This window comes from Aythya marila (genome assembly GCF_965140915.1).
Source record: "Aythya marila genome assembly, chromosome: 5".
NCBI lineage: Eukaryota > Metazoa > Chordata > Aves > Anseriformes > Anatidae > Aythya > Aythya marila.
In genome coordinates, this window is record NC_139046.1 from 8,784,437 (window position 1) to 8,799,651 (window position 15,215).

The window sequence follows — 15,215 nt, forward strand, 5'->3', positions numbered from 1 at the left end:
ATTTGGAATTTGATGAGAAATTGTTGAAGGTGAAGGTTATGTGCAATGTTGAGTTTGAGGCAGCTTCTAAGAAAGCATGTCTCCTGCAAAAATCCAAAGGTTTTACAAAGTCAATACTACCCAGGTAGCCACTTTGCTGTAATTCTCCAGGCAGTCCCTCGATCCTGTTGAACTGAAGAATGCAGTTCCCTGCTTTGGCATCTGAGGGAGGTTGCTCTACAGTGAATGTAGATGGAAAAACTAGGAGGAGCCAGAGGATAGGTTGGGTATAGCAGAAAGCGGCCTTTCTCTGGGAAGATAATGGTATTATGAATCCTCTGCTTTCCCTGGGACCAACAGAGCAGTTACTCAAAGGAGGCCAAATGTGATAAAAAAGGTCATGGAGTTGATATGAAGCCTATGTGACCAGACAGCTCTCTCCTGAATGTACTGCTCTACACAGATTACCCATCACTGGGAACATCTTAAGTCTCCATTAAAACTGGGCTGGGTCCAGGTGAAGGCTACTGCCACCCCTTTAGCCTCAAGTTACCAGAAAGCTGCAGACAGGATCCTGCATGACCTAGCCTTTGTCTGCACTCAGAGAGAAGAGGCAACTCCAGTGAGCAGCCATGCTAAAGGTCCAAATTGCTCTGGAAGTGCCCCTGTTCCTCCACTGACTTCAGAGGCTGAGCATCCAAATTACACATCGCAGCAGCCAAGTGTGTGATGGGTTCAAGTCAGTGTGTGCGATGCACGTGTGAGCAAGCTTAGCAATAAGCTGCCTCACTCTGTTTGTACACTGGACTGAAATTCTGGCATAAACTATGCTGACGTAAATAACCAAAGCTCCCATGGATTTCATGGGCTTCAGGATTTCACCTCACAAGAAGCAGCATATTTGTATGAAGTTCAGGACTTTTCTCTGGTCACTTCCAGCTTTAATGCTAAGGTAGTGCTACATCATACTTCTTCATGACTGTATTAATACATCCTGGATGTATTAAAGAAAAGTCTGGAAGCAGGAGCTAACAACAACCTCCTGGCTCCACGCAGCTAAGGAGTCATTGCTCCAGTATCACCAGTTTAGTTCAGACTAAGAGAGGCTGGACTGTATCACAGGACCAGCAACGCTCCAGCAGCACAAGCTCAACCTCCACACACACGCTGCTCTCCTCTGCAGATCTCCCCCACGATTTAAGACCTATTATATAAACTTGGAAGCACACAGCACAGTCTAAAGCCAGGGTTCTCTAAAATGACTTCTGCTGTGCCAGAGGTTGTGAGCAGTCAACTCGATGTGGTACAAAGACGCTGGTTTCCAGAGACTGCTCTTCCCAAAGGATGCTTCCAGAAAATTGAATCATTTTTCTCCTCCCCCTTGGCAGCTCTCTAAGCACTTACAGCTCTGATTTATCTCCTCATCCTCCCCCTTTCCAGCCTGCAAAGGGCTGTTTTCCCTCTGCTTATCTGATCCCACACAGCAGCCCAGCATCAATCACACATTTCTGCCCTTACCAGCAGTGTTGTAGTGGTGAGTGTCTAAGGATGGAAGTGGGTTTGTGGGGAGAAGGAAAATGGTTTGTGTGACCCACTTACACAACGGGGAGGGGAAGACTGGCAAATGTCAGGGCAAACAAAAATCTGCTTTCTTCCTCCACTTCTGTTTCTCAGAGGAGGCTCCTTCTGCCAGCTGCTGACTTGCTGCTTTCCCCCACGCAGAGTAAATAAATCTCTCACCTTACAGTTGGATGCCACTCTCCAGTTAGTACACTCTCTTTACAGCCATGCTTGGTCTCCAGTTTGTTAGAAATGTGTATTACAAGACAGAGTGAAAGATCTTTATATGTGGGAGGTTTGCTAAGAAGAAACTGTCGGTTTAACATGTTCTCGTCTCGGAGAGCTAATAATAGACAGGAGCGTCACTATCACTGCAGAGATTACTACAGAATTACACTTTCATTTTCATGAGGACCAAGCTACCAGGCTCCGGACGCCAACAGCCAGCAGCAGGATGGCAAGCACAAACAGCCAGAGGCCTTACGCTTGAGAAGGAAAATGCTCGATCTATATTTTGTGCCAAAAGACTGTGCCGCTCAAAGTAGCTGAAAGAAAATGTCATTTCAGGTCAAGAACGGGGAACTGATTCAGCTGACAAGCCTAGAGAAAATTTCTGTTTAAATCAAAGTTTGGCTTTCTGTTTGAAAATGTTTTTAAAGATTTACTCAATTTCAACTGTTTTAAAAGTTCAATAAATACATTGAAGTATGAACCTTAGACTTAGAACACTTCATATGTGACATATTTGGAATATGTTTTTTGTTGCTGTTGTTGTTTTTTAATCTAAAACTCAGTGCTAGTTAGCTGTATTTTGATTGGAAGAGCTTATTTAAAAATAAATAAAAAAAAATTCCGTGATTTGCATAGCTCTATGTTTGCTCTTTCAGAGAGGACTTTCCTGTCTCAGTTTTGTCACTTCTCCTTCATGGCACATGCCCTCCAGTTGCACCTAGGAAATATGACCTACGAGGATTAGGAACAACTTCAGTGTGTTCTGTCTTTCTGTGACCCGTGGGTGTCACTTTTATTTTTCCCTTTCCTTTTGCTCCTACAAGTTGGTTGTTGACACATGTAATAGAGTTACTGCTGACTAAGCCTTTTCTGGCACTAATTCTTTTGGCAAGTACGGTATTTTTAGTGATTTTACTTAAAAGGAGAAAAAAAAATAACAACAAAAAACAGGAACGAATCCTAGTGCGTATTATTTTCTGATATACATAGATTTTTTGGTTTCCTTGGTCATCCCTCATCATTCAGAGATCTAAGCAGGGGATGCACTAGCAGACTACACCTAGGTAACTGCACCTGGCATTCTCCTGTCTCTGCAGGACAGCATCCAAATTGTTGCAGCCCTCCCAAGGAAAACACCACAGCCCCCAGCCAACCTGCCCACTGCTGCCCCAAGCCAACCCCACCTAACCAGGAGAGGCTGAGGCCAGCAGCCTTGCCCATTTGGTCCACAAAAGCCCCTGCTGAAGCAGCATGGCCCTCCCACACCACGGTGGGAGGCTTGAGGGTCTGGTGGTAGACTTTCACATCAAGTCATTACATCACAACCTGTCTCTGGTTGCTCAACAAACTTCAACCCTAACAAAGGGTCCTGAAAACCTTGCTCCTAGAAAGACTTTTTGGTATTCCTTTCTATGCACACATGGAGAAGTCAAACTCTGTATTTCGCAGCAGAGATGAGGATGTTAAAGAGCCAAGCAGGATTTCAGCTGAACACGCAGCAGGAAGATGCGCAGAGATCAGTACATTTGCCTTCTATCACTTATTTTAAAGTTGTGCCAGATAGCAGCTTTCATCATGATGCAAATGTTTGGCCACAGTTCCACTACCTCTGAGTTCTGTTCAGTCAGTGTTCACAAACTGGTGAAGTGGATGCACTATTGATTTCCAGCCTGTGGTTTAGAGAACAGGGAAAGCCTTCTCTGCTGACACAGCAGGCAGACTTAAATAGAAAAGCTTGAGAAAGCTTCTTATAAGGCAGATTTTTATTTTTATTTAAATAACCCCCCTTCCCTAAAACTCTTAACTCTAAGTACAAAGGTGTCATAAGTGTTCAAGGATCTAATGCAAAAATGTTCAGGGAATGGGAAGTCACTCAGCGAGCCTGGTTGGGTCCTAAATTTTTTTTTATTCCTTTCTCTGCGCTTTAGTTCTTGTTGGAAACCATGCAATGTTCTGATCTGCTATTGTACTATTGTGCTACTGTTGTACTTCCTAGAGAAGCTGTGCTAATGCAGAGACGTGGAGCCAAAATCCAGCTCAGCATGGAGCAGGGCAGGTGAAGCTGCAGACACCTGAAGGCTGTGCAGAAGGAAAGAAGGAATTAATACTGTTTCTAAAGTGCCAAGAAAGATGCAAAGGTCAGACAAAACTCCAGGAAGAATGGAAGACAGTGATGTAGTGAAAGAAAAATAATAATAATAATTTCATTTACATTCATCATAAATGTAAAAATCCAACATATACAAAATGAGGGCAAAAGAGTGAGTACAAGTAGTTTTCTATGATCACCTGCTAGGGCATGATCATATCCAGGCTGGATTTAACCTTTTAAAACACCACTGTTAATCATGGCAATGAGATAAAACAGTAGCAAAATTAAATTACATATCACCATACAGAAGTAAGAGGTAAGACCACCCTCAGGTGACGGGGACTTGCAGACTTCAATCCCAGAGCAGGGCAGAGGGGACTCCTGTACTGCTAGAGAGGGACCTGCCCCAGCCCCAGGTGGCACCAGAGGGGATCCAGCTGCGCTGTTATGTCTTCAGTTGCTGGCAAGTCTTTCGTTACGCTGTACTTATTAACACCAATGTAAACAGGTAGTTGGAAAATTTAGTCCACTTACTCTCAACAAATTAACACACAAAATTCCAGAATCGTATTGTCACATGATATAAGAATGATTTATTAGAGCAACTTTATGATAAAATTATATAAAATAACAATTTATTTTATTTTTTAAAGACGTCCACAATATCACCTTGGAACAAAATGTACAGATACTGCCTATAATCCAAACAAAAATAAATTACCATTAAAAAAAGCAGAAAAAAAAAATCAAGGTAGGAGAAACAAATCAAAATTATACACAGCATTTCCAGAGGGTGTGGAAAAGAGAAAGTCATTAATCAGTTCAAGTTATACAAATGTGTTTCAGCTTTACTCTCAAACAGCTCAGCTTGCATTTGTGTTGCATGCAAATGGAATGATCCAGTGAACAATTCAGAACAGCAGAATCAGCAGCATAACAACAGCAGATAGTGAAATAGGCACAATTCAGCATGGGGCACATCAAAAGTGAACAGGTAGTTCTGTCTGGTCTTTGCAAAAGTTATACACATTTACCAAACTTCAAAAATAGCTACTGTGATCTGCAAAACAAGGAAAAAAAAAACCACTAGTAGAATCTTGCACTTAACTACCTTACAGTTTTTCTTCCTTTTTTTTCTTTTTAATTCTTTTTTTTTTTTTTTTTCAGTAGGCTGTAAACATTCCACTAGGTTTACCTTTACTAAAATATTACTCAAAGATGATGCAGACGTTCTTTTCTCCTGGAGCACGACCACGACATGACCTCACTGTAGGTACAATTGTTGTCCTCGCTCACAAAGCTCATACACATTCTCCCAGGAATTTACATTCATCCCAGCACAGAGTAACAGGTTTTTACATTTGAAAGCGCTGAACTGAGAACATGGTTTTCAAGTATAGTGGAAGAACTGAGGGCTGGGATTTTGAAAGGTGTTCAAGGCATCAGGCACCCAGATCGCATGGAAGCCCACAAGGGCCTGAGCGCTCACTTCCCTAAGCCTTGGAAAATCCCACCCTTCGTTACATTCCTTTAGTCAAATACAAAACATGTGAAAGCAAAACAGTATGAGAACGACCCACAGGTCAGCATCACCCCTACCAAGCTCAACGCGAGGCCCATCCACAGCTCACCGAAGCCAAAAGGCATCCTGCACACCGGTCCCAGGCCAACAAGACACACCTGGCACGCTCACCCTGCAGTCACGGAGGCATGGATGCACACAGTACCATGTGTAAGACTGAAAATTAACAGAGGAGTTACTCAAGTGGCTAGCTCTTTGGTGTATCTGGAGCAGACAAGTACAAATGGGGTGAATTTCAGAAACGGTGAACACAAGAAAAAATTATGTTGTGTTTCCTCGCTGACTAACAAGACTGTTTTAAATGCAAAGATCCAAGCACGAACACTGCGTCAGGACACAGAAGCATTTTGTATTTTGGCTGAGTCACAAATAAACCAAGCTGTGCATCTCCCCCCCCAGCCCTTCTCACACACGTCCAAATTATGAGCAGGCACGGACTGCTGCATCCTTATTAGTCACTCGAAGAGGTACCGTATTTTGTGGGTTGGCTTAATTGATGTAAGGTGTCTGCGGGCGCGCTCTCAAATTCAGAACAAAGCAATCAAGGAAGAAAATCCATTCCTGATGTGTTCATGGAAGATGGAAGAGTCAAGCAATTTTCAAGTGAAAACAATCAGAAGTCAATTCTAGGACATGTTGTAGAGAAAAAAATCCACTAGAGCATAGCCACGAAGATGTGGAAATGAGGATAACAAACAATAAGAGTCAGATGTCTGAGTAATTCACGTGTCTCTACAGCAAAACCAAAACTAACAGCAATACCTCATCTGTGAAGGTCCTTCAACTCCTAGTGAGTTGGGGTAGCACCTGGTCATATCAAGCCCTAACAAAGCAGGGCTTGGGAAAATGTTTCATACATCAGGAACAAACCACCACTTATGATAGTCATCACAGACACAGTCAGGTATTTCAAGGAAAGACAGATCAGAGTAAACAAGTGAATCAACACATTCAGATAGTGCGTATATTACAGGCAGAAGAGCATCATGGGCATTTTTTTTTTTATTATTATTATTCTGCATTCATCTGTGTGAAATTCAGCAGATTTCCTCATGGAAGCGCATCTCCACATAAGCAGATGAGTTATAACCTGCTGGAGATATTGGAAGGATATTTGAACCTATTGTTTGCCAGCCAGCATTCTGCACGCTCAAATTAACGACCTGCTGGCATATTCCCATTTTGAGACCGATCCTGTTTCTGCTGAAATTGATAGAAAGCTCCCACTGGCTTCACCAGGAAAGCACTCATGCTCTTTGCTAGTAAGACGAAACACTTTGTGAGCATCCCTACTTATTTAAGTTATTTTTAACTGGTTCCCACTTTCACAACATTCTAGCAGAAAAGCTCAGGTAACTACTGAAGCTAACTAAGGAATCCACTACCCACCCAAAATATAAAGTCGGCACACAAGAAGCAGTCAAGCTTGGGATACCATTTCACTAGTTAAATTACACACTGTATGAGGGCAAAGTGGAACTCATCTGCTCACCTTTCCCAGCAAATGTATCCTCCACGACCATGGAAGGATTTCTCTACCTGATTACTGTTAATGGACCAGGAAGAATGAAAAAGGAATCAATACGAGATGGAAAAAACTGGGAGCAAACACATCTGGAAGAGGTCCTCTGCAAAACCAAACCTTTTGTTTTTAGAGCAACAGAAATTGCAGGTTTTGCAGCTTAACTGAAAGGCAGAATACAAAATGCAATGTTTTTTAAACAAGAAATTGCTTAGTGCAACTGCACATAGTAGTGTTTCTGGGACTATAATTACCAAAAATAAAATCCAGACAAAAATCCCAGATATATGAAGTGCTTGACGCTGGTGGGTAGTTTCTAAAAACACCACAGAGCCGTTGTTTTCAAGCACTTTTGCATTGAAAAAAAAATTATAGGAGAACCAACCATAAAGGAGGAGCTACACTTATGCTGTTATTTTTTGAGTGCCATCAAGTGAACACTAGTTCACAGCAACTGTGTCATTAAGTTTATTATGTGAGCCACTGGAACAGATGCTTTTCTTAGCAATTAGCTAAATCAAACAACATAGTTGTTGGCCCAGCCAGGAGTACTTCTAGTTCATTGCAAAAAGACTGAATAGTTCATAAAAAGCTTAAAGATAGCAACTGTACCAAAAATTTGGCAAGCTAAACTGTAAAATTTGATTTTTTTTTTTTTGTACCTACACCAAACTTTGGGCCTGAAACACCAAAAACAGTAACTGTATTAGAAATCTTTACATTCACACCAGCATTAACTTTTACACTTTCCCAAGAGAGAACAACAAGGGTTTGCTCTGCCTTCTTTTGTTTTCTGAACTAAAAAAAAAAAAAAGATATATGTACAACTTCAGTGTGATCGCCTTTTTAAGACTGCTGATTACAGAACTGTAGCAAGAGTTCCTCTGAGAAACCCGTTATATTGCACCATCGTTCTGCTGGATTTGCACGTTGATTCCAACAGAGCTGCAATGCTCACTTGTACAAGTAAAAAAAAAAAAAAAAACAAAGCAAATACAGTACCAAAAAGTGTTGTGTGTTTTTTTCTTAAACCTGCGCCTCATTATAACTGAATAATTATAAACAGGCCAATGCAAGAACACTTTAGCTTCGGCAGTACTGAATGGAGGGTATGCAAAGCCTGTTTTCTTATGGCACACTGGAAGAGTAAGTGAGTAACTCTTTAAAAGTCGTTTTGCCTCTATGCTGAATATGTGCTGCTCCACAGTGCTAGTCTTGTTTAAAAGGCATACACAGACTTGCCATTCACCCTCACAGCATAGATTTTCTTTTTTTTTGTGCAACATGTTAGCAATCTAAACAACTGCTCCACACAAACTGTCCACAAACCACTCACATACAATACTAACGCGACAGTAGATTACAGTATGATAGCAATACAAAATATTTCATCAGATCACGTATTTCTCTCCATCTGGAATGAAATTCGAATCTTGCAAACTAGAAGAGCCACAGTTCGATTTCTGCGTGTAGTTTCTCATCTGTGCTGGGGACAACGTCTCCAGTGTGGACCCAGATGCGTTAGCAGTCCTGACTTTAGTGGCTGTGGATTGTTTAGCAGCAGCAGATGCTTTGTTACTGGCAACTACATCCAAGTTTCCAGTAGGGTCAATGATAGCATTTATAACTGGGGAAAAAGAGGCATACACAAACATATTAGCAGAACTCAGAGTTGTTTAAAGAAGTTACTTGCCTTCGTTTTGAAGGCCACAGAACTGTAGGCAGTACTTGTGTTCATTTAATCATGTTATTTTTTCCCCCTCAGTACCTTCAGGCCTAAGCAGCTTTAATAAGCAAAACCTCTCCCAGTCTGAGTTTACAAGGACACTCAACTTTCTGGTTAAATTTAACACAACAAGCTACAGCAGAAAAATGACAAGCATTTAGCAGGAGCCTGAAGTGATCCCTGTATGCTTTCACATATTGTTATTAAGCTTCCAGATGATGCAAGACACATCCACTGAGTTTGCCGTACCTTCTCTGTTGCACAGAGCTCTATGTGCAAGATTCAAGCCAACATGGACACGTAGTCCAAAAGCAAAGCACAGCTCACTGGCTGGAAGAGCTGCTAAGTATTATTTCAGCAGAACAGACCTTTGCTAGTGCATCTTATGTGAATATACTAATTACCACAAACAAAGCATTTCCACAGCTACAGCTTCTACATTTCAAAAGTCAACATTTAAAAGAAAAATTGGCAGTACAAGATGAATCTACTGTTCCTTCCACATGCACTCATCAAAGAGCACCATGCAAACTCAACTTCTGCATCCTTTCCCAGTTTTCAGTCGCAAATCAAGCCACATTATTTTATTTTGTACAGTTTACTGGCATAGGAAAGACAAAACATTTCGAATGACCAACCTTCAAGCTGTTTTTGAACTCTCCTGAGCTCCTTCAGGATAGAACTGATTTCCTAGAAATAAAAGCATCAAAAGGGAGATTTAAACAAGTTACTCAACTTATGCAGAAATCCAGTCCTACTCTCCCTGCCTTTTCCCATCAAGAATATTCAAAGTCAGTTCCAAACCTGGTTATTTAACAGAAAAGACTAATATAGCATTATGCTTTGACTTGATGATCTTGAAGGTCTTCTTCAACCGAGATGGTTCTGTGATCTCTATCTAGGTCAGCACATGCAACCTCTGCTCTGCCTCATTTTCCCAAGTGCTACTACACCACCCAGTTTATAGCTACAATGGTTTATTAGATTTGAAGTGTCAACTAGATTAATTATCCACATAGCTGGACACTAACTATACAAAGGCTCATTCACACCCCTTTAACACCACACTCAAAAAGATATTTGCAAACAACTCCTAGACTAGACAAAGTAATTGGCCACAGATACACTGCTGTAGCACTGAGTCGTTAGACACAGGTCCTGCACAGTTATACATACTCTTAGCATTAGCCAGGGTCCATTACTGTACTTAAATCCCTGCTGATGGTCCCAATAAATGACAGTAAGAGGTTATGTGAGTACAAACACCACCCTACAGATGAGGCTTTTGTTATTGTCCTGTTGACAAATTGTAACAGGTAGGGAAAAAAAATGAACATCCAGGAGAAAGACTTATCTTCAACTAAAGATGTAGCGACTACATGGTAGGTGATGCTTTGGAAGATGTTTAAATGAAGCCTAAAGATCCTGCATTTGAACAGCTGCTACGGGACTGAGCATCTAAAGATGAATTACTAAGGCAGAGGAGAAAATTTTGGTGAAAGTGACAGTACCACAACAGCTGAAAGAACTTACCTTGTCACACCTAAAGCAGCAACAGAAAACAGCAGTTCAACACATGCAAATGGACTAGTAAATTCAGAAATTGATTTGAGGCGGGCCAGAACTTAGGTCAGTTTCTCACAAAGCTTTCAATGGACACAAGCCTTCAGTAGTTTACTTTTTCCATGTCTTACCTTGTTTGATGTCTTCAGAATTGGCACTTCATTTTCTGAGTTAATTTTGGCCTCCATCTCCTCCCAGGTCCTCTCTGAGTTTTGAAACAGAATCCTGCAGCACAAAGAGTGGAACAGGTCTTAAAATTGCCATCCAAAAGCTGATTGTTTGAAAGACTTAATTATCACAAGATGTGGCAACAAAGGAGATTAATGGATTAGTGACAGGACAAAGCTGCTTTCAGCTGATTTAGGAACATTCCAAAGTCCTTCTCTACCTGATGGCTTCTAGAGCAACAACAGGCTTTGAAGAGCTTGCACAAGACCTGGTGATCTGTGGGCTTTCCAAGAGCCTTGGGACATGGGAGGAAAGAGAACAGAATCCACCAGTAGGAATACATTTTTTTTTCTCTCTTTCCACAGGCAGCATTTCAAAGTTAATTGACTAACAGATATTCTAAATCCAGCACTAAAATTCCAGAGGCCAAACATACAAGAAAAGAGATGGCAAGAGACCATATTATCTCTCGTTCACTCCATACCCCATTTACTACACCGATTCCCTACCCCTTGATAATAAGACTTTTGAAGATGACAATGTATTATCTTCCACAAAGAGCCAGTCAACATTTCAGGCCAGGGACAAAAAGTTACTTACTTCATTTTTTCAGCTAGGTTTTCCGTATTTTCACGGATTGTATGTGATAACTGGGACACTGGGTTCAACATCAGGTTGTCAAAGATTACCTAAAATAAAAGGCAAATCAGATAAAGAAATTTTTATCAAAAGAGGAAAAAAATACTTTTTTTTTTTTTTTTTTTTTTAAAGAGTAAACAATCCCCACTGAGATATCTTCAGCTATATGGATGATATATGAAGCTCAGGGGAGATTAAGATAGCATACAGCTTTGTTGTAGCACTTTGGCAGAAAGATTAGCAGTAACCTGTTCAGTTGTTGGCTTTGGTCCTTTTATTTTTCTAGAAGAGTTGAGGAAGACAGAGTTGTTTGAAGTCACATAACTGCTTAAACATTTCTGTAAGACTTCACAAGCTTGATAGGTACTGTCACCCCCAAAACCAAGCATGTGTGCACACACACACACACAAAACAAAACAAAACATCCTAAGTGATTTATATGAGACACTTCAGGCCACTTTCATGGTCATATATCTTGATATTCAGCCAGGCATATACAGACTATATGCCATATGCCACGACTGCTTCACAGGCAGCTCGGACCAGCATGCCCACTGCAGAAAAGTACGGTGCCATTACTGGTTATGGGCAGCTGGTCTTCTGACGTGATTTCTTGTCATTAAACCACCAATGCTGCACATTTCAAAGTTGAGACATTTGTGTTTTTATTTACAAGAGCAAGTGAAATAGCCAAAGTGGGCTGACAGTGAATGCCTCCTCCCCGGCAATCAAGCCTCGGATGCTAGTGAAGCTTTACACAGGAGAGGAAACTTCCAGTTACTGTGGGCTAAAAGGGTGATGTTCTGTTCTTTTTTTTCACTTCTTTAACGCTATTTCTATACAGACATGCATACTGCAACCAAGTAATGTCACATGTAAAGTTAGAAAGTAAAGAAAAGGGTGGCCTGCCTCCTCACGGTTTCTTGTCCTTGTTTTTTTTGATGGATCCTCTTCTCTATTATCGTTCATATTTTGGTCGAAATCCTTCAGTTCCACTGATCCCGGAGGCACTTTCTGGTAGTTCAGACTTGCTTCTGGAATGTGCTGCACCAACTTGGAAATAATGAGTAATGAGTCATTAAAAATGAGTAGGGAAGGAGGCACTCAGGCACTCAGTGCAGGTATGGCAGATTTTCAGGCAAGCCCCAGAGGAACACTGATTCATTCAAGTCTTGTTCAGACAGGTATGGGTTCCTAAACAAATTACCAGACCCCAAGTATCTGCCCACTGGAGTCATCCTATGAAACTTAGTGGGGCTGTTCCACTTTATAATCTCGAGACTTAAATGTGTCACTGAACAGTACATCTTAGCCTTTTATGGGCTAAAACTCAAAAGGCCCTGTTTCCTTGTATCTTATGTTTTAATATACCAATGTAACATTAAAGTGACACTAAAATTAATCAGAAAACATTTAATAATACATGGAAGAGATGAAAAAGAAATCCAAAACCACCGATAATGCAGACAATTAACAGGAAGAACAGAAACAGCAAGACAGCTACTCCTGTTTGTTTGATTGACAGACAAAAAACCTCTAAAAGAAGGTGAGGAAGGTAACAGTGACAAGACAGGAATACAAAAATAATGGGATGGAAAGTGCACCTGAGATGGATATGCCAGCCGAAAAGATCTACGAGCAATCTGTGTTAAAACAGAAACAAAGAGATCAATGCTACTGAATGACTGTGACAGCAAGTATCAAAGAACACACACATCGTTATTTTGGGGTGATGTTCCCCAAAGCGCATTCCTGAGGACCAGCACTCGCTGCCCACCCCCTTCAGCATGCACTGAAGCCCACGGAGGTGCTGGTCACCCATCAGTTCTGCAGAGGTGGTCTCAGGCAGCTCCCCGGTTACTTCAAAAAGTGCTGAGTGAAATCCCACAGCTCTCCGAGCACAGGAGGCTCTGGGGTTGGCAACAGCACTCAGCTTCGTGAGGAAGCCGTGTGCGATCCAGGGTCCAGGCTTCCCAAACTCTACGCAGTAGCAGTTGGGTTATGCACAGGCAGAAGGCATGAGACATTATGCTACGGGTGCACAACAGCCAAAATGTTTAGCTAATAAGCTTTGTTTTTTTAAGCATCCTTTTGTGAAGTGCAGAAACAGTGAGTTAAGGCTGGCTGCAGCAGTGAAACAGTGTCAGAAGGGAACGAGATATTCCTGTAGTCCAGCACATCTCGGCACAACCAGCTGTAGGAGCTGCATCTGCTCCACCACCAGCAGGAGATGGTCATACACAACCTGCTTCCTTCTCATGCTTTCTGTTCTGTCACATCCTAAGCACCTCCTCTCATCACACCAACAGTCATACTGAGTACATTAAAATCACAGAATCACAGACAGCAACTTCATAAATATAACTGGGATATATATATTTTTTGCTATATCATTAACAATGGGAAAAAAAAAAAAGCCAAACAAATAATTTTGTGCAGGACTAAGCCTTGCAGAAGGGTCCAGTGATTTGGGCTGACCCACTTGACTCCCCCTGCAACACCTACACACACACAACCCAAGGCATCCCAAACAACCTGGGACTTCGGTAAACAGGAATCATGAAGGTTTCACCCTTGCTTGCAGCAGGGCTCAGCTCAGTACTCCAGGAACCTGGGTTCTCTCATACTGCACAGTTGAGGACTACAAACAAAAAACACCCTGAACGTGCACCGGGGAACTGAAACCCTCCCAGGCTAATATCCAAGCCAACTCTCGGACCTGAAGGGCAGAACTTGAAGGATAAGGTTTAAATCTAAGGCTCCGTCTTAACTTTTAAGAGAACACACCCAGTTTTTGCACTTAGCCAAGCTCTGTAACAAAAGCAATTTAAAATGCAATTTGTTGGAGGCTGAGAAGTGCTGCAGCACACACAGGTCCAAAGCAAAGCTTCTGCTAAGGTGCTGAACCCTCAGAAGTGAATCCAGTGTTGGCACTTTTTCCCTGCATTTTTTTCCCCAGTTTCTTAGAGTAGGTGCAAATATTTAGCAGCACCAAACCAAGGGCTGGCAGGATGGCACACAGCACTGCAGGAACCAGAGCTGTATGAGAGAGATGGTCATGCACAGCAACCATTGCTCATTCACATGGTTACTGTGAGCAGATGTTTCTAATAAATTACTTTTGCTATAGTAAAAGTCTCATCTCTGTGTCCTTTCCTAGAACATTCACCATAAAGTTGTTTAATAAACACAAACGTCACAGTGTTTAGTACCACACATGCTGATCTTGAGATTTCCAAGCAGCTTCCCTGTGTTAAGCTAAAAGTAATTATTTTAGCCCAGGTTCAGCAGCACCCAGACCATGCCCGCTGATTCCAAGACCAGTCCCAGAGACGTGATGAGTATTTACTACACCCCGCATCAGTCCTGTTACTCCCAACCACAACACGACCCCCAGGATGCAGTTCAGGATCCCAAGCTATTTTCAGCCCAACACCTCAACAGCACGAAGTCCTGCTGATTTAACCTGTTCCTGGCTATCACGAGGCAGCTCCACCGATGCATGGCAGCGTTCTGGGTCTAACTGAACAGCCTCCCAGCCGCTGGCCGTGCTGCAGTCGCTGTTATCCAGCCCTACTGGGAGGGAATCTAGTTAAAAACCTTTACTGGGGTTTCAGCCAACGCTGGCTGAGCACACCAAAGGTGCCAAAAGCAGATGAAGGACAGGATCCTCCCGCACCACTGCCTATGAGGCAAGGCCCTTCTCACTGCAACCAGACTGGAGCAGGACCCCCAGAACAGCGCACATGTTTGTCATTTTGCTCCCTCCTGCCTGCTTGGAGTCCTGAATTACTGCTCCTGAGCATTACCTACAGCACAACACAGCCCTGCAAAGTCATTTCAGGGAGAAATCCTCGATTAGCCAGGGTCTGAGAAGTCCTGGCAAGCCATTCAGCATCACTACCAGGCGCTCTGAAGGCCAGGCTTTTTCACAGCAGCCTCAGTCTCTGTGTTTTGTAGGCATCACTGCTCCTCTGTGCTACCCAGCAGCAGGGAAAACCTTCTGTAGGTGCTGACTTAGGGCCGCACCCTTCAGTGGCACTGCAGCAAAGTAGGTGTGCTTCCTGCTGGAAGGAAGTGGGTGCTGGTCATTACCAACCCACAGCAAACGTCTCGTTTGCAAGTCAGAAGTAAGGCAGATACGCCACCTTA

At 42.3% G+C, this 15,215-nt stretch overlaps 1 protein-coding gene across 4 annotated transcripts in view; it reads right to left on the reverse strand.

The window, feature by feature from the left end:
• Positions 1 to 4,455: 4,455 nt before the first annotated feature.
• Positions 4,456 to 15,215, reverse strand: part of CEP170B (centrosomal protein 170B) — a 56,388-nt gene continuing 45,628 nt past the window's right edge. For 2 of the 4 annotated variants that reach the window (XM_082762160.1, XM_082762158.1), the window contains 6 exons: positions 12,668 to 12,706; positions 11,973 to 12,116; positions 11,024 to 11,112; positions 10,387 to 10,480; positions 9,331 to 9,382; positions 4,456 to 8,593 (listed from right to left, as the gene is read on the reverse strand). In XM_082762160.1, the coding sequence (XP_082618286.1) occupies positions 8,358 to 8,593; positions 9,331 to 9,382; positions 10,387 to 10,480; positions 11,024 to 11,112; positions 11,973 to 12,116; positions 12,668 to 12,706 (654 nt within the window). In that variant the 3' untranslated portion in view covers positions 4,456 to 8,357. The remainder of the gene's footprint in view (positions 8,594 to 9,330; positions 9,383 to 10,386; positions 10,481 to 11,023; positions 11,113 to 11,972; positions 12,117 to 12,667; positions 12,707 to 15,215) is intronic. The other 2 variants (XM_082762161.1, XM_082762159.1) reach the window with 1 other exon arrangement.